General features: G+C 43.9%; 1 protein-coding gene across 4 annotated transcripts in view; it reads left to right on the top strand.

Moving 5' to 3' along the window:
- Nucleotides 1-18,616, top strand: part of NEDD4L (NEDD4 like E3 ubiquitin protein ligase) — a 180,093-nt gene that overhangs the window by 17,459 nt on the left and 144,018 nt on the right. Inside the window, exon 1 of one of the 4 annotated variants that reach the window (XM_027803635.2) lies at nt 12,910-12,975. The exons of the other annotated variants lie outside the window; for them this stretch is intronic. Within the exon in view, the coding sequence (XP_027659436.1) occupies nt 12,970-12,975 (6 nt within the window). The 5' untranslated portion in view covers nt 12,910-12,969. Of the gene's footprint in view, nt 1-12,909; nt 12,976-18,616 lie in introns of those variants that run through there. 4 annotated transcript variants of the gene reach the window in all.

Below are 18,616 nucleotides of genomic sequence, written 5' to 3'. Positions count from 1 at the left end.
GTTTTGTTTTGCCTTGCAGCACTGCTGGTGCCTGTCAGCTTTACTTTTATTCCTTTGCTGATCGATTTGGCACTTTTCAGTGTCATGAGTTCCTTACCAGCAGTTGTGTTTTCTGGAGATGTTACCTGATCTTCTGGGCAGATATTGCTATATTCAACATAAGCAACTGCAAATATGAAATTATGTAGAGGCCAAATAACATCACATAAAATGTCAAAGGCTGTATATTGTTTTGAAACTCCCAACATATCCAAAAGCAGTAGCCTGTTGAATAATGCAGTTCTGTGTGCATTTGGATGTTGGTGTCTCTGCAGCAGCTCCTAGCTGTTCCCCTTCCACTTTGTGCAGCCACAGTAATTGTTTAGAAGCAGAACTGGACTTTCTGTAGGTAGTCTTGTTATTTCTGGAATGGGACATTCATTTAAACCTGCCTGGAGGAAACAAAGTGTGTTCTTCAGGCTTCTGTTAATTTGTGTTACTCCAATTTCATTTCACCACTGTACTTCATTTGCTGTAATACTCATTTGTTGTCTTGGAAAAAAAAATCCAATCCTTGAGTCTCAGTGTTCCTGACTGAGGTCTCTAAAACTGAAAGACTTAATGGTGTTAAAGCACATCCTTCGCAAACAGCTCTGTTAGATCCCCATGCTGCCTCATAGGCAGGCTTCTGCTCTTCCAGGGAAAGATGTTGTTTTATGCTGCAAGACAAGGCTCAAATGATGAGCTAAGATGTTAGTGGTTGTGAAAATAGCTCGTATTTGTAATCCCAGGCTGCTGAGTTAGATACAGCTAGGAAATTAATATGAAACTCTGAATCTTGAAAACTTATACTAGTTGTTTAATTTTGGAACCACAGCCAGTTGTGGTGAAGAGATTATTGCTTCTACCTGCTTGTTACGGGCCCTGTGTCACATTGCGAACACCACAGAATATTGAGGTAGAAGCTGTTCAATTGCCTTGTAACTTGGCTAAGGAGTTCTGCATTTCTGTGCCCTCTGCTCCCTTCTTTTTCTGCTTCTTCCAAGAACAGGCATCTGTGTTTCTCTGGGACAAGGTCCTGCTCAGAGATGATGAATGACTGACCTTATTGCAGATCTTCTGCAATACATTGATTCTGAATGTGGCTTTTGTTCAGTGCATTGAGCCACATTCTGTATCCAGAATGCCTGGCAGAACACAAAGTCCATCCTTTGTTTTGGATAATGAGTGTTGAATATTTTAATGAGTATTTCTTAGTTCGTCAGTGTCAAGTACCATTTTGGGAACAAGTGACTGAGCTAACCTCTGAGCTTTGTCCGGCAACAATCCATTTATTTATAGGATTTCACAAATTCTTAAGTTCCCTATAAGCAGTTAATGAAAATAAAAAAACACTCAAACAAAACCCACCCAAAACCAAACAACACTTCAAACCCTCCAAAGCAAAAACCCCACCACCAACTCTGAGCTTTCTACCATCAGTATGTGTGCAGAAATAGTTAATTAATGTAAACCAAAAAAGCTCTCAGTATTTTTTTACCTTTTCTTTATTTGAGTTTCTTTTACAACATGGAAAAAAAAAAAAAAGAACTTATTTCATCAAAGGGGGGGAAAAAAAAAGCCTTGGGTATTAACAGCATTTCCATGGTACAGATACAGCTACCAGTGCATTGTGGCTGCCTCCAAACTGAGTGCATTGCTCACTGCTCTGCACATTGAAAATAACAGGCAATGTAAATGCTGCAAGAAGATTAGAAGACTTTGACTACTGTATAAGTGTAAAGTACAGGCTGAGCTCTTTTCAGATGTCAGGTTTTCAGTGTCTCTGAAGGTCTGGGGTCTGTCTTTGGCCTCTGGGTCTGTATCTCCATGTTTCACACTGTCCACTGGCTTGCCCCCCTGGCCAGGTAGACCGATGATCCATGCACCTCCCCTGCATCTCGCCGCATTGCCAGGGGAACCGAGGTGCAAAGCAAGGAGGGTACCCTGCCAGCATTGCCTGGCTGCACAGGGGATGGAGCTGAGGCTGTATTGCTGTTCTCCTGGATCTGTTGGGTTCTTCTCTCTCCTGCGGACAGATAGATGCTGATCAGTGGTTGGACTTAGCTGAGGGGCCCTGCAGCGTGCAGCATTGTTGTGCAGCGGCTTCTGGCTCTCCAAGGCACCTTGCAGAGAGCAGAAACATCTATCCTGGTCCGCTTTGTCTGCATGCGTGCATTTAGTAGGAAGTAAGAGTTTGTGCTGCTACATGCAATCTGTTAGGACATCTCGTCTCAGGTGCTGCGGGCTATGCCACAGACCCTCTGCTGGAGCTGCTGCCAGATGTGGTGGGCCAAGGGGACTGAGCCCCATGCCAGCTCTGGAAGGGATACCTGGGGACCGTGTGCTCTGGCCCTGGCTCTGAGCTGGGCAGCGTCAGAGCAGGTGGAATGGGGCTGTCAGCAGCACCCACTGGGCCCCGTCCCAGTCCTTCACCACCTGATGATGTGGAAGATGTGTCCTTTCACTTAAATGGGTTTCTCTGGTTCCAGCTTGCACTGGTTACTTCTTGGCCTTCTGCCGCAGGCCTTCGGGGGTGGCGGCTGGTCCCTGCAGAGGGCTCTGGTGGGCAGCAGTTGCAGCCCCTCTGCCTTCTTTTCTCTAGGCTGAAGAAGCCCACCCACCTCCACCTCGCCTGCTGCTTTCACCCTCTCAGTACCCTCTGCCCACCAAGGTAGCTTTGACAGCAGTAAATATGTTTATTCCCCAATCCTAAAGCTGTAAGAAAAGCCCTGGCTTGCATCAGACACTCGGTGGGCTGTTAAGACAGGTGACATATGGTTTCTGCTATCCCAAAGTAACTGTAATGTAGCCTGCTTCTCTCTCTGGCAAGCGCTGATCCCTGCCACGTGTCATTGTGCCATGCAATGTGTTGCAGGACCTGGCTTGGAACAGCTGGGACTACTGGCTGCTGGCTGAGCAAGGTCCCCAGACCCAGGCATGCCCTGCTCTCTACGAATGTCAAGTGCCTTCAGAGCGATCAAGACCCATGCAGTGCATTTCCAGAACACTGCTAGACAGACGTTCTGGTTGCTCTGACTCTTCTTCTGCCACAGCTGATGCTCTGGGTTTCATGCAATGTGTGTGAGTCCTGCTTGTGGTGCAGGTGGCATGTGGTTGCTGGGTGCCTTCCCGACCTCCTGTGTTGCAACACAGACCTCTTCTGTGCAAGCTTCTCATTCTTGTTAACAGTTTTTGTAGGATTCTGTGTTTAGGAATGTTTTGTTTGACTGTGCTAATCATGGGCTTCTGCAGACTTTCTTCCTTCTCCACACTACAAAATGCATTATTTCCTTTCTATTTTGGTAAAATATGCAGTAATTAAAATAATTTTCTTTCAAGCAACACATGTATATTTATATATATATCTGAAAATACAGGTGTTTTGCATTCACCTGGTTTAGTATGATGTTTTAATTTAACTCAGTAAATCTGGAGAATACCTGATATACTCCAGTCACAGAGCACCAAAGAAATTGGTGAAGGTCTCCAAAATGCATGAATCCAGCTCCCAGTCAAATTCTGGGATTACAGCCTAAATTTCAACCTTTTTACCTTTATGAAGGCTTGCTATGAATCAGGATTCAAACAAGGTCTTTTTGTAGTAAATTATTACACCGAGCACTGAAATTGTAGAATAAGGTTTAGTGCCAGCAACGTTTGCTAGTCTTTCTAAAATTGCTTTCAGATAGGCATTTTGTATTCGTTAGCACTGCATATTGCTTTTTAACATCCTTGGTTATTTTTCTGCCACAGCTCAAACCAAGATGAATAGGAGTACATCACATTATGCCTAACAATTTACCATATTGTTAATTGAGCAGTAATTTCTATGGCACTGTTTTCTTGGTATGTTTAAAGTTACAACTGCTGAATGCATTGGGATGAATTACAGTAGATATAAGTATCCATCAGTAATTCATGATGGGAAAGCATAATTATTGATGTTGCGATCACACTTTATCTCTGGTTTGAGCAGAAGAAAAAAATGAAACTTTGTAAAAAAAACTTGGATATTTCTTTATGTTTTGCTCTTTTCCAGATTTTCAGTTTTCAAGAGCTTTTTCCCTCTTCTTGATGTAAAGTGTGTGTGGAATAGTGTCTGCAGTATTTTGCTTGTGCATCTCTACAAAGCCTTTTGAAAACAAGAACTTTAATTTATGCATTTCAGTGAACCAAGGTAAAGCTCACCCTGCCCTCTGCTAAAGCAGTGTTAGATCGTCAGAGCAACAGATCCTAAAGGGGCAGGTATCTGTTTGCATTCTGAAAATGTGCCTGATACAGTATTTTCTGAATCTGAAGTGGTGCAGTAAGGGGCTCTCCTTTTAGAGGTATTTAATGTTTTAAGAGCCTTACTGATATTTCTAGTCCGTTAGGGTAGTTTTCCTGCTATCAAAGTTTTTTCTGGCAAAAGCTATTTAAGGAATTCCTTGTCCTGTTCCCCACATGCCCTCCAGATCGTTCTCCTTCTCCAGGTGATACCACCAGTGCTGCAGCTGTGGAACAGGGCACTGCCATTGTCTGGGTGAGAAATGAGCCTCCAGGCACAGTTTGTTGTTGGATTATCTTTTTATTGAATCTCTATTCAGTCATTAAACAGTGCAGCTGTGATAAAGCTGGCTGTTAATGGTCTAAAATAATTAAATATCTAACAAGAGTATAGACTGTGGTTACATAAACATGCTTGTGTGATCAGTTGGCAACTAATTGGGCTACTGGAATGAATACAGCCAATCCTCCCCCGTTTGATGTGGGATCTTTTGTGCATTTTGTATGCATAATCAGCCTTTCAAAATGGCAATAAGTTCAGTAGGTATTTGAGATTTACATGTCTTAAAAAAAAATAAAGCTGATGACCACCATACTTGTGAATGTAAATCTTCTATGCATAAAACTGTAAGATACCAGTTGTTTTAGTTATCTGCAGCCACTTCCTAGGCTTTTCACTGAGGGAGTGTGAACATTAACCTGTGGCATGATGATAATCAACACTGACTTTTTTTAATCTCGGTTGTCAGTGAGAGTTTAAAGTAGGTAACAGCATTTTTGTAAAACATGCTTTAAACAAAAGATGTCTAGAATATCCTATGTGCATAGGAAGCAGTTGCTTCTCTGAAACTTAAGTATCTTGAGGTTTGGTCTATCAGAATATGTGTATAAGAAAATAGCATCTTGCATGGAATGGGAGTAGCTCTTCCTCAGAGAGTGGTAAGTGAGGGGGAAATCCTGATGACTTGCAGCAAACCACCAGTGTGGTTTAACAGCCTGTCACGTGTGCAGTGTCAGGAAAGGTGTTATCTCAGACTGTTTTCAAGGTATCATATGAAATGGTAGAAGCTTTCAAGTTGAATTTGAAAGCGTGAAGTGGCAGAGATAAAACACATGTCGATAATGAGCATAACATGAGTCAAAAAGGTGTCATTTTCTTATGATGTTTATTTTTTTTCTGCTTAGCTGCTGAATAGTCCATTCTTAACTTCTAAAATTAACTGTTGACCATCGCAGAGGCTCTTAAGGAAGGTATTTGAATATGTTAATCTGAGCTGTAGTCCCACTTTTCGAGAAACATCTGGATCTCCAGCACTGGTTATTACTCACAAATGAGTTTCTGAGGAAATGTTCTCATGTTGTGGTGTAGAGGAAGGCATTTCATCCGTTTCTGCCAGGAAATGCACACTTCTCACCAGCCGATACCCACAGCACATCTGCCTGCCACTCAGTTCTGCTGTGTGCAAAGGTTCCTTGGGGCGAGTCTGTGTGTGATCCAAGTGCCCAAGCCTGGGTAGTGTCACATGTGCAGCTGAGGACAGGGCTCCTCTGTTAGTTCGGCAGTGCTAATAGCTGGTCAGGATGAGCAGCACCAAGCAGCTGGAGGTACCTGCTCCCCTCTGCCGTGTGTCTCACCTGTCTTGTGTGTGCTTGGACACACTGCTGGCAAACTCAGATGCTGCTCTGTTTGGCAGTGCTAAGGGGGAAATGAGGCCTGTGCCCCAGCGAGGTCTCTGGGCGCTGCAGAAATACAGCAGCTCTGCTCGGTGTGCTTCTAGTAATGTTTTGGTCTACTTCAACAGGTGTGGGCTGGGTCTTGGGCTGTAGGTACCACTCCAGTTCTGGTCAAAGCTCTCCTGCTCCTGCAGTGTTTCAGATCATCAGTTAATTAAACTGACAGTGCTGTTGAATTTGGGGTGGGGTGTGTGTGCATCAGTTGTATTAGGATTGTGTGGCCTTCACAGAAATGTAGGTGAGTTCAAGTTTTATTCTGCTCATGAACATCTTCCTCCTTTCCTAGGAAATGAACAAATGCTCATCAGAAAGTGGATTTGTTTCCTCTGTGGGGGAGGAGCATCTTCTAGAGATATTCTCATACTGCTGTTCCACTGTGAAAAACTAATTCTATAAGTAATAATTATATATAAGAAAAAACCAAACAAACCCAGACAAATAAACAACAAGAAACCAAACCCCACAAACCAAACCCTACCTCTAAGCATCTAACAAAATTGTAAATGTTTCATAAGCACATCAATGATCTTCTTTTGACTGGTAAAACTACATTCCCACTTCTGAACTGGTTTTTTTTTTTGTTACAGTCATGTTTGTATTGCAAACAAAGTGCGTAAGTCTTAAGTCTGGTCAAATGCCAAAAAGAATTAAAATTTTGGTCATGGAAAGCAAGATAACACACACTTTGATATGGTAATTCCTTGGATTTTTGTATATATAATGATTTATTCTTGTATGCATAGGAAACTCCCGCCTCTTTACAGCTGATTATTGTTGTATACATACATGATTGCACGTAGGAGTCATTGCCTGTGTGTGTGCTGGCAGATTTGAGGCCATGCTGTTACACTGGGGCCCGTGGGCATGGAAGGGTCTGTGTGTGTGTGCTGTTGAAGTTGCTGCTGTCCAAGGAGGCTGCCACGTGCAGACTGTGCTGGGCATCGTTCCCATCCCGTGCTGCCTCCTGAGCTATGCTCAGACACCGTTTGGGAGCATGCGTAGTGCCAGGGCAGGTGGCAGAGCCCCACTGCCTGGGAGCATCTCCTGGTGCTGTGTGGTCTGCAGGTACAGGCACGGCATTGTGTGTCTGGAGAGACGTATATGCAGACACAGATACGTATAGGTGTACCTATATATATACATATTAGACATAAAGACTTACCACCCACTGTCAGACAGTTAGTGGATGAACGTGTGCCGAACCTGGAGCAGCAGCATTGAAATCATACTTGTTCTAGTTAATCTTAGGGTCCGATGCCTTGCGGTCATGCAGTGCTACTTGGGGCATCCCCTGGCTCTGCGAGCAGAGGGTCCGTAACACTCGCTCCATCTGGCCTTATCTGAAATAGTCCTAAAATGCAGGAGGAGTTTCTGTTGCTGAGGTACATCCTGAGACAGTCGTTCTCTTGTGTAATAGCTACTTACAGAAGAAACCTGCTGAGAATTTTCTTTTTTTTTTTTCCTTGGACGTAAACACAGTGATACTTGTGAATGCTCAGACAGACCTTATTCTTACTGTGTGCTTTTCCTGGGATGGTTTGCAATACATAAATCTTCCTAAATTCATCAATCTGGTGAACTTCAGTGTGGTTTTGACTCTTGCAACAGTAGCAATAGTAGTGATGTGAGGATACTGTGTGTATTAAAATTCAGTTTAAACACTTAACAGTAGTGTTACCAGGGAGCACTGGTGCCATTCTGGGTGATGTGGAAAGCTTTTGCAAACCATGAGGAGTAACAAAGCACAGCAACAGCTACCTGGGTAAGTGTTCCCAGCAGCAGCAAGAGCTGTCCTTTTCCAGAATGGCTCTCGGTTGCCTGCAGGTACAAGTTGCCCTTTGTCCAGCAGGTTAGCTTGTATCTCCTTCAAGCCCTGCACGTCATTGCCTACAAATAAAATCTGAGCTTAATGTTTTCCTACCTGCCTGATTCTTAACCACAGCGGTTTTAAACCTGCTCTCCTACCTGCCTGATTCCTGACTACAGTTGTTTTGAAGCTGTTTTTCTGGGAATTCTGTTTTTATCTGTTTCCTAATGATCTCCAACTTGTCATTTGTAGTATTATTGTTATTCTTTAAATTTAAAAGCACTGCCCCAGTCTAATTTGTTCTTTGTCTGCAAACTTTGAGGTGGAGGTGATACAAACTGGGAGGAGAGGTTGGTGCACTGGAGGGTTGTGCTGCTGTTCAGAGGGACCCAGACAAGCTGGAGAAACAGCTGTGCCAGCAGGAATATCGTGAAGTTCTGCAAATGAAATGCACGTGCTGCAGCTGGGCAGGAATAGCCCCATGCTGCAGGAGAGGATGGCTCCTGGCGAGCTGCAGAGCAGCTCTGTGGAGAAGGCCCTTGAGGTCCTGGAGGATGGCACATTGAGTAGGAGCCAGCAGCATGCCTGCCCGGGCTGTGTGGGGCAGTGTGTTGCCGACAAGGTGGTGGAGTCCCATCCCTGGAGATGTGCACGTGCACAGGGTATGGTGTGCAGCAGCTGTTGGGGCTGCCTGGCTGTGAGCTGTGGGGTCGGAGAGATCAGCTCGAGGTCAGTCCAGCTGCATCCCTTCTGTGATTCTCTTTGAGGTCTTACACACTGCTTACTCGTGGAGGCTTTCTGACAAATCAGTGGATTTTTATGAGAAGTGGTAGTCTGAAATACAGTTAAACCTGGATTTGTGTGGTGCTTTGCACAGGAAAGATTAAGAGGATTATGCTAAGTGTAATTCACAGGGTTTCACTTCAAAAAAGTATGAATTTTAAAGGCCTGGTGGATTTCATTATATCAAAACCTGCAACTTTAAGATATTTAATTTTGGATTTTTTTTAATAAAAGTTTAATTCTTTCAGAGGTTGGCTTAGTGAAAGATAAAAACCTAATTGTCACGCTAGAAAAGATGCTTTGAAAACAAGTCTGTTGTATCCTCCTGTGGCTTCTTACCGCAGGCCCTTAATTGGGAATTTAGATGGTTCTTCATTACTAGCCAAAATTGTTAGGCATACACTGGGGAAATTGGTTTTTTGTGTGTTTCTCTTTTGACTTGTAAGTCTTGAAGTACTGCTTTCTTCTGTGTGCTGGAAAGTAATAGATCTGTCTGCCCATTGAATGAATATCTGAAATTAAACCAGCTGGTCTTGTTTCACTCTGATTGGCAAAGCTTTTAGGAGCAGCGGGGCCAGCGTAGTGTAGTCATGCCACATGTAAAAACATTATTTCTTTATTTTATGGTAGTTCATACTGGAAGAGCTATTTTTGAATGCTAGGAAGTTAGATGTTTGTTTAAATAAAAGCTTGAGGTTTTAATGAATCGACTGAATTTCTGTATCTCCTAAGGGAAGGAAAAGAGGTTACTTCAGGTTTTCATTTATGCATTTTGTGTTTAAACTTGCAATAAACGTTCAGTTTGGATGCAGAAGATCTTGATGCTGATCTCTGGTGCAAGATCAAGGTTGGGTGTTGATTTTGTTACTATTTTCCTTTTAAAACTTAAGTCCATGTAAGAGGGTCACTTTCAGGTCACAGACTTCTGCAAATGCACCAGTAACTCCTAGTGAAAGCTTTGTCTTCCTAACAGCAACGTGTAACAAATGCTTTTCCTGTTTCTTTGCTACCACCCAAGATTACATACTTCTCTTGGCTTGCCCAGAGAAAAGCAGATTGAAGTTTCCTTCATTAAGATAATTTCTTATACCATAAATCTGTGACGCATACAGGTGATTCAGCAAATGTACTGTCTTTTCTCATGCTACATTATTTTTTTCTTTCCTTTGAGATACTTGCCACAAAATGGTGCTAAGTTAAGCAGACCCGAGTGATTGTTGTGCTTCTTATGGCAAACTTGTTATGTTGCAAGCTTCTCAGGGGTAGTTCTTTGGGTAGTATTTGTAGGAGGAGTAGGTATTCAGGCCAGTGGCTGCCTATTTAGGTGGAAGAGCCAAGAAGATGGAAATCCAAGTAATCACCGAGTCTGAGCGCAGAGCAGGAGCAAGTGAAGGGGAAAGTCACTTTGGCAGAGGTCGCGACTCCTTCCCAGCCACCGTTCCGAGTGCGTGTGAGCTTGAGGCTGTCCAAGGCAGTGAGGCCAGTGGAACTAACCTGACTTCCTTCAGTTCTTGTGGTCTCTGCTGTCAGCGGGAAGGGAGGAGATGGGAACCTCTGGCAGTGTTAAAGACCAGAAAGCAAGCTGCTGGGTAAGAATTTTTTTCTTGACTGGCACAGCTGGGTCTAGAAGACATCTGCATAAGACTACTGGAGAGTTTAATGAATTAGGTTATGCAGCAAACTACGTGCCAATTAGATGAATTCCTTCAGTGAGTGATATAAATAGGTCTAAGTGTTAAATAAGGAGAATAGAGTCTTGTGTAGTACAAGAAGTCCATTAATTGAAAGTTCTTTTGCATTCTCTTAGGTATTTCTAAAGACCACAGGTGGTGACCTGGTTCAACATGCTTGCTCACATTGCTCAAGTATATCTAGCTGCATGGAGTTCAACGGATTTTTATAAAAATAGGTCACAATTCACCTGGAACACGGTTTTTTTTTTTAAACATGCAGTAAAAATACCTTGCAGACGCATTTTCTTGAGGTCAGTACTGTGATTTGAGCCTGTTTCTTCATAATGTGCTTTCAACGTAGGGCTGGGAGTTTTGAGTCCTGGTTGCTAACCCTGTTGCTGATATGCATGGACCTTTGAACTCTGTGTACTACTCCTGATGTGCATGTTTTTAACTCGCTCACTTCAGTTTTGTGTGCAGTTTTGTCCCCGTGTAAGAGCAGCATGGCGGTACTGTTCCTCTAAGGCAAACATGTGCCTTTCTGAAATTTTGCCTGCTGTTTTTCCTCCCAAGCTGTGTTAGTCTGGCCAAGGAAAACAGGAATATGGTACCTATTCCTAGAGGTCTGAAGTCCTAGAAGTGGGACTTGAATCATTATTGTAAAACATTTAGTATTTTTCTGTCATGTGAGATTGATTCCCACAGCTCTCCAAACTCTTCAGTTCTTCGAATGCTTACTAGTTGTTTGCTTGGTCTGTTGATGTGAATGCTCTGGTGTGCATTAGTAAGATAGCCAGTAAAATGCAATTCCATAGATTTTGTAGCATTGTGGGATAATCAGAGCCTTTTAAGCTTAGCCTAATGTGGCCTGGAGGAGCTTGGCTTCGTGTGACCACCCTGTGAGGTTAAAGCCCTTGTCTTTCCTGCCAGCCCCTCAGACTCACTGCAGAAGGAGCATGCTTGGAGCTGCTGCTGCTCCAGCTGCAGCGCAGCGAGCTGATGGATACACGCTTGCTCTAGCATTAAGGCAAGCTGGTCCTCCTGTGCTCGGGGCATCATCATGTGAGTACGAGAAGCTAGGTTTTGCTCAGCTGCAGAGCTGATTTCCTCAGAACTTGGGTTCATCTTGGATTTCACCACTGTGCTGCACAGGCAGCCCTCGCCTTGGCCTGGAGGCGTGCTTGGGGCAGCTGGCTGGCTCTGTGTAGCCAGGGAGATCTCTGTTGTCCAAATTACATGGTAGTCTTGCCTCCAGGAGCTTCTAGGTTTACTTGCTATGAGATCGGCTTTAGACAAAGTAATGTGTTTTGTTTTGTGGGTTTTTTGAAATACATTGCATCATGCAGCAGGGGTTGAGAATTCCGCAGAAAAGGCACAATTTGTTGTAGTGTGGGAGTTCATGAGGAGGACTGGGATCAACACTTGGAGGGAGGAAGATCTGAGCAACGTTACCAGGTTGCTTGTGTTGAAGCTACCTGAAAGGAGATTTTGATGTCCGTGCTTGAGCCAGGTAAGTAGGTGGCTGTAACCCAGCGACCTTTACTCTGACTGTTTTCCTGTGCTGAACTTCACAGAGGAGACTGGAGATGCAGTTCATACCCTTAGCGCATGTTTTTGTTTTCATTGCAGAGCTGAGATTTTATCAAAGACTGTTTGCAAAATTGCCACTGACAAATTTCAAGATTATTAAGATATCACAAGAATTATACTGAGACTCAGCAGGTACTTTTGCTGTGGCCTTCAGAAGGTCACTGTGATGTCCCCAGAGGTTGAGCTGTTGGATACCCCTCCTCTCCCTGTATCTCCAGAAAGAGAACTGAGTTCTTCCTGTTCCAGCTGCCTGTGCCGTTGGGAGGTGGCACGGGTAGTGGCGTTAGTATGGTGACTGACTTCTCACTTCCGAGTAGCAGCGTGATGGCAGTGCAGGAGTGCAAGCTTTCCTCGGCTCGGTCGGTGCACGGGTGGCCAGTTTCACTCTGGGGTGACGGCAGCAGGCTGCTGGCCATGCATCCTGCTTTGGGCCTCCCTTGGAGGCTGCGTCATGTTGTTTAGTGTTGGGTAGGTGCCTGTATGTCAGAACGGGATAATCTGATCTGGTAGCACTCTGTGTAAGGGGTTGATGTGGAATAGCTTCCTAGAGTATGAGTTTTTTTCCACTCAGCCGTAATGTGGGTTGGTTTAATCCAGCAACAAATCAAAGTAAGAATCAGCATGACTCTTCTGCAATCTAACTTGGTCATCCATGTTTTCAGTTGCTAAAAGATTTAGTAGCCTAATGTTAGTCGTCTTGTCAAAAACCTTTTGCCCTTCTTTTTTTAAGTAGATGACAAATACTCTGTTTTGAAAGTGCAAAACCACACAAATGAAAGTGTGATTGATTTTTCACAGTAATAGGGAGAATGGAAGAGCAGCTTGTTTGGGTGACCATATGTTTTCACATGTCCAGCACACCAGGGGCTCTGCATGTTGTGTGTTCTTTTTAAATTCAGGATAACAAAAGTGCCAACAGTTAAAACCTTGGGTTAAAGATTTGTTGTCTTTTCCATTCTGACATGTTTTGCAAGCAGAATATTGAGTTAAAGATATGTTGTCTTTTCTATTTTGTTATGTTTTGCAAACTTTCAGGTACAATAAAAACAGAGATGAGGTACACAGCGGGTGAAACTGGATTCACAGAGTCTCTGCATGCAGGTAACTTTCCTGTATAATCTGGTTTCTCTCCTTAGAATCAGTGGAAATTTACCTTGCCGATGCCTATCTTGGTTTGAAATCAAAAGTGTCTCTACACATAGAGAAAAAAAACAGCCCCACAAACCAAAACCAAACCAACACTCCCCCGCTGCTGTTCATGTTAAGCTTTCTTCAGGTGAAATCCTAGATTGCTGTCCTTTCACCTCGTTGCCTTGGTGATGGACATTTATTGCCTCCGTCAGCCAGACTTCCGCCGGGGCAGTGGTGGCCAGTGTCCCTGAACCACAGCGGTGCCCCTGAACCGTAGTGGTGCCCCCGAGCCACGGTGGTGCCTGTGGCACGCTCCTGGGGACGCGGCCCTGCCTGGGCTCTGCTGCTGAAGCAGCTGGGCAGTGCTCGGTAAGTTCGGCACTCGGTGCCGGTGCTGGGACCGTGGCGTGATGCCTGGGCGACAGCCAGGATCGGGTGTCCCGACGTGGGGTGACAAAGGCTGGCTGGGGTTCGGTGCGACTTGGAAAACGTGAAAGGAAATTTGTCCATCTTGAGGGATTTGACTTAGAGATGGTTTTATATAGCTTTTATAAGGTAGCTGTGGAAGAACATGTTAAATGTTTAATCTTCTCTGGTTTGCATGGCATCTGTTCAAGTATTGGTTTTGCATTGATCCAAATGTTGCGCCTTTCACACTTGTCTGTTCATTTTAAAAAGCCAAGCTTCTAATTTTATACACATATTGATTGTTATTTCAGTGCTGTTCTCTTAATGCATACTCTAAACATATCATGGGATTTTCTGCCCTATAGGAAGTTGAAGTCTACAGCTCTCCTTCTTACTCCAGACCGCATATTGCTGATTTCTTTTTATGTGTATTTAGAACATAGAGATGTGCATTCCAAAACTTGTTTGGGTTGGGTTTTAGAGCATATCCATTTTGGTTTGGCTTGTGTGGACTAAGCTACCTCTCCTGTATTATTCTCTTCAGGGGCGAAGCTGAGGGATGGTGTTACATCCTCGTCAGTGGGGAAGAAGCACACAGCTCAGGGCACTGTGTGTCCACATTCTCTCCCTGTTGTTGCTGTAACTCTTCCCTAAACGTCCCAGCTCCAGGGTATTTTGTTAATCCCAGGGCAGGAGGACTTTTTAATAAGTTTTCTTTATGTGAATGCTTTAATAGGTGTTAGAAATGACTGTGCTCTTCAGAGCACCTGAAGGAAGTGCATGTGGTATTCGTTTAAAAATGATGTGAGTGGTACATATAAATACACATACAAAAGTCTTGTAAGTCTGTAAATGCATCTGCATTCTCTTGCCTGTTTCCTGAGGTGACCTGGCATTTGTTCATTGTTGGTGAAGTTTATTTTTTGCTGCACAATGGGCTTTCAGCTTCATAGCTTGCTTCCACCTAAACCGGCTAAGTCTTCTAAAATGGCAGAGTGAATTACAGATGAGAAGACACAATCATTGTAAAGGTTATCCTTCAGCAAAGAAGAAAACTATGTAACCTCTGACACTTTTCAGGGAGGCAAGAATACATAAACTTGATGTTAATCATTGGACAAAGCAGAAATAAGTATGAACGTGATTAGCAGTAGAACTCAATGTTAATGCCTAACTGAGCACTTTATGGCACCCCTCCTGCAGTGGGCGAGGTAGGCTGAGGTTAGAGGGGTGAGGGCAGAAGAAGTATAGGCATAAATAACTTTGACAAGTGAGGCTTCATAAATGTTAGCATTTTACTGGTTAACTGCTAAGAGCCAGCAAAGACAGCCATCCCGATGTGCATGCACAACTTTGGATTCCTAGCAGAGCATTGCAAAATTTTTTAGTCAGAGTACTGTGAGCAGCATAGTTTTAAATTCCGAGACATGTTCTGCATTGTAGTTGAAAGAAACCGAGCGAGGGAGGAATGCAGTTTCAGGGTCATACCTCAGGCTGTGCCAGAGCTGGTGTCAGTGCTGTGGAGGAGCGTGCCCTGGCCTCTGGAGTCAGGAGCTGTCAAGTTGCTCAACTGCAGCTCTCGAGCAGACTGGGGAGTGGCAGCACATGGCATTTTAAGGAGACCCTTCCAGGCTTAGTATGCTACAGGCAAGGTTTTAAAACGACATAAAAATTCCTCTGTGGGGCAAGGTTGACTTCCTTTTCAAACAGTGTATTTCAAAAAGAAGTTTAGGCTATCTGCTTTTCAAAACAAACGGAATTCAGTGCAATACAAAAATTGCAGTTAATGTCCATCTCGTCTGGTTTGCTGTTTGTCAGTGGCTAATACCAGTTGTTTCAGGCAGTCCAGGAGTTACACAGAAGGTAGATACAGTTTAGTCTTGCCACCAGATGAGTATTTCTTTTTGATGTATTTCAACTGTGAACAGAACCAGAAGAGCACCTTTTATATATCCATGCAGCAAGATTACAAAAAGTGATTTAAAGATGGATGCAGATGATAATTTGCTGCTATTAACCACTGTCAGTGTCACAGCATTTAAATCATCTAAACACCAGTTCTCTGTGATTACTAAATAAAATTAAGAGGAAGGAATCCAGGTCAAAAGCTCCCATCCATGATGTTGGGAAAGTGGGTAGAGGAAAACAGATACTGTTGATTTCAAATATTCCCATATTCCCTTTTGCATTTTAGTGCAGATGCTGTTGGAAATGGTATGGCTATGCAGCCAGTGTAAAGGTTGCATCCTGTTGACATGGAGTGAAGCTGTGAAAATGTGCAGCGTTGAACAGTGACCTTGGAACACCAAGTATTAACTCATTTTGGGTAGGTTAGGGTGGGCCAGTGTGGACTGCGGACCATGAACTGTTTCTAGAGTGGTCTTGTGTGCTGCTGCCTCTTTCTTAGACTGTGCTGGGAACGGTGCCTCAAGCAGCAAGGGGCTTCTAAACAGCTGAAGTCTTCCAGTGAGGGTAGTGTTTCTGCCAGGTGGTTTCAGCTTTCCTGGCCTGGTCTTCCCCTTACCAAACCCCACTTGCACATTGTTGCTTCCTGATGCCTGTGATGTTGCAAGAAGGAAGATGTGGCTGCCATTGGAAAGATGGGGTGGGGTGTTGAGTGAGTGAGGGTGGGTTCTGGCTTCTTGGGTGTGCGGGGAGGGAGGCAGGGAGGGAGGAGTAGCCCAAGATTGTGTCCTGAAGCCTGGCCACCTTGCGGGGTGGTAAGCGGTTGCCCCTTCCCACTTTTTACTGACTCAAAGGGGTGTTAGGTACAGTTGCCAGAAAATGGAAGTTTGTTTGTATTGGGAAAACCACTCTATGGGGATGTGTTAGATAAGATTGATTACTCATGAAAGTCTTTCAGTCAAGATACTTAACTGCCAATAAACTCTGTTCTATTGGATTTGTGTGTATCAGGTTGTTGTCTAGACAGGTTAAGGTTGTCTTTCTGCTCAGTGGCATGTCAGTTCACATGGCGCCTAAAGCTATTTATCTGTAAAGAACTCATGATTACAGTATTGCCTTATGTCATGTTTCTTTTTTTAAGATATGCACAGGCTAGTTAAGCAAGTGCCTTTTTTAAGTCCAACAAAAAAAATAATTTTGCTGTGGTCAGGGACCTGTCTAGGATCCCTTTTCACTCTGTGTCTGATGCTCAAGGGAGAATATGTATGATGGTTCAGCTGTGCTGGTCTTGGAGGCCTTGTTGGAGGTCAGTCTGTGATCAGCACACCAAGCGAGCATGAACACTTGTGTCCCTCGCTGGGGAGCTCTGCTTCTGTGGTTTGTATGTCTAGTTTCCTGATACAAGTCTGATACAGAGCTGTGCTCGTGAATGTCTCTCTTCTGACCAGCCTTGTTACCCTGCTCTGCATGTTCTTGTTCATTTACTCATTTTGCGAATTAGGACTCCCACCTTATGTCTCTCCAGGTATCCTTCAACCTCACTGTGGACCCTGTCTCACATGCATGGGACCCCAGCAGGAACCATCGTTTTGCATCACATCACTTCTTAATCCTCCCACTTTCTTTCCTTACTCCATTCTCTGCTTGTCTCTGGGGTTTTCCCTGCCTACTAAATGCAGCCAGCTCAGACTGTGCACTGGGTGCTGGTGGACATACATGTAGGTACTTAAGGTGGCACTGGGCTTGGCTCTGCTGGATTACTGTCTCAGGTCAGTAATTACTTTTCAGAGGCATCAGTCGCCCTGTGCAAAGGGTGAGTAATGAGCCCAAACTTTATAAGAGGTACTAGCTTTACTAGCAAGTAGTTTTGGTTTATAGTTAGCTATTTCTGGAGTGGTTAAGTCTTTGCCTTTCTTTATTTTTATTTAATCCAGAGGATGTGTCCAGGTGACACAGAACTCAGTGGAGACATTCTCCTGCACCCTGGAAATCTTTGTATTTGGAGTAAAAATAAAAGCCATGTCAGCATTTTCTAAGCCTAGCAGAATATTCGTGGGTGTTGTAGACTGAAGCCTTGAATTTCTGGTCTTGGTGCCACATACATCTTCGCACAGCAGTGCTGGCTTTTAAGCAACTGCGTCCATCTTCGCGTCATCTCTGGCTGTCCATTTCTTCCTCCTCCCATCTTCAGTTTCATTGGCATGTTGTTTGTGGGCTCCACTGGCTCAAGGTGTTGACCTGGGTGCAGAAAAACCTGTGTGGGAATGGAATAAACTGGAGGGAGAGGTGTTAAAATTGGCACTTTCTACTGAAAGAAATAAACACATCCTTAATCTCAACAAGCGTAAATGCTACTTAACTAAAGATTACCTTGCACTCAAAGCTAGAAAGGGATCCCTTTATTTGGGGTTTGGATCCTGGGTCTTCTCACTCAGAATTTTTCCATGTTGAGTGATCTTGTCTTGGCTACCCTTTGTCGTGCTTTGGGTTTAGAAGAAAAAACCAACCAAAATCCTATTTTTCTCTTCTTATACAGTCTTTTCAGAAGAGGGTGGGTGGAAACCGGTGTCAGGTAACTGATGCTCTGTTTCAGGTCTCTGGCTGTGGCTAGGCAAGCAATCCTTTACCTGATTTTTTGGTGGACGGTGAAGTGAGATTACCTCCCTATTGCTGTGAAAACTTTAACTCCTTTCTTTACCTAGACACAGCATACTTGGAGATAAATGAGGAAAGTGGGACATAAGGAGAAAGCATAAAAATATGAAATTCTTAAGTTTTTCTGCCCTTCAGTCGTGCTGTTTGCCCCCGGCACCATTCCCGGCTAAGGAGGTGGAGATTAGGCAGTACAAAATCAAGGTGTCAGCCAGGAGAGCTGGGAGCTGCTGCTGGTACCCCGCTGCTACCTGTGGTGATGCTTAAACGTGCTTAATTTGGGAACCCTTCATCTATATAATTTGAGGCTTTGTGTAGTCTCATGAGCTGGAATATGCTTTTATTATGCTTTTTATGCGTCTGTGTGCACATGAATGTAGCTGTGTTGTTACGCTGCTTTTGTGAGTGCTTTTAGAAAAAACGGTACAGATAAGAAAAGCTCAGTTCATTACAAGAGAATTATTTTACAGACAAGCTGCCTGAACAGCTACTCGTATGGCTCAGAGTACTATATATAAAGTATCATCTTCTGCCAAAGATTTTTCCATCATCCAAAATCACCTTGCTCCTTGTATACAATTGATGTTATCAAAGTAAGTGTCTTACTAACTGAAGGGAAAACATTGAGGGTAGGTGGGTAAGGCCT

This window comes from Falco cherrug, chromosome Z, assembly GCF_023634085.1.
Source record: "Falco cherrug isolate bFalChe1 chromosome Z, bFalChe1.pri, whole genome shotgun sequence".
Taxonomy (NCBI): Eukaryota; Metazoa; Chordata; class Aves; order Falconiformes; family Falconidae; genus Falco; species Falco cherrug.
Note: the sequence above shows the minus strand (reverse complement) of the source record. Positions and strands in the feature narration are given on the sequence as shown.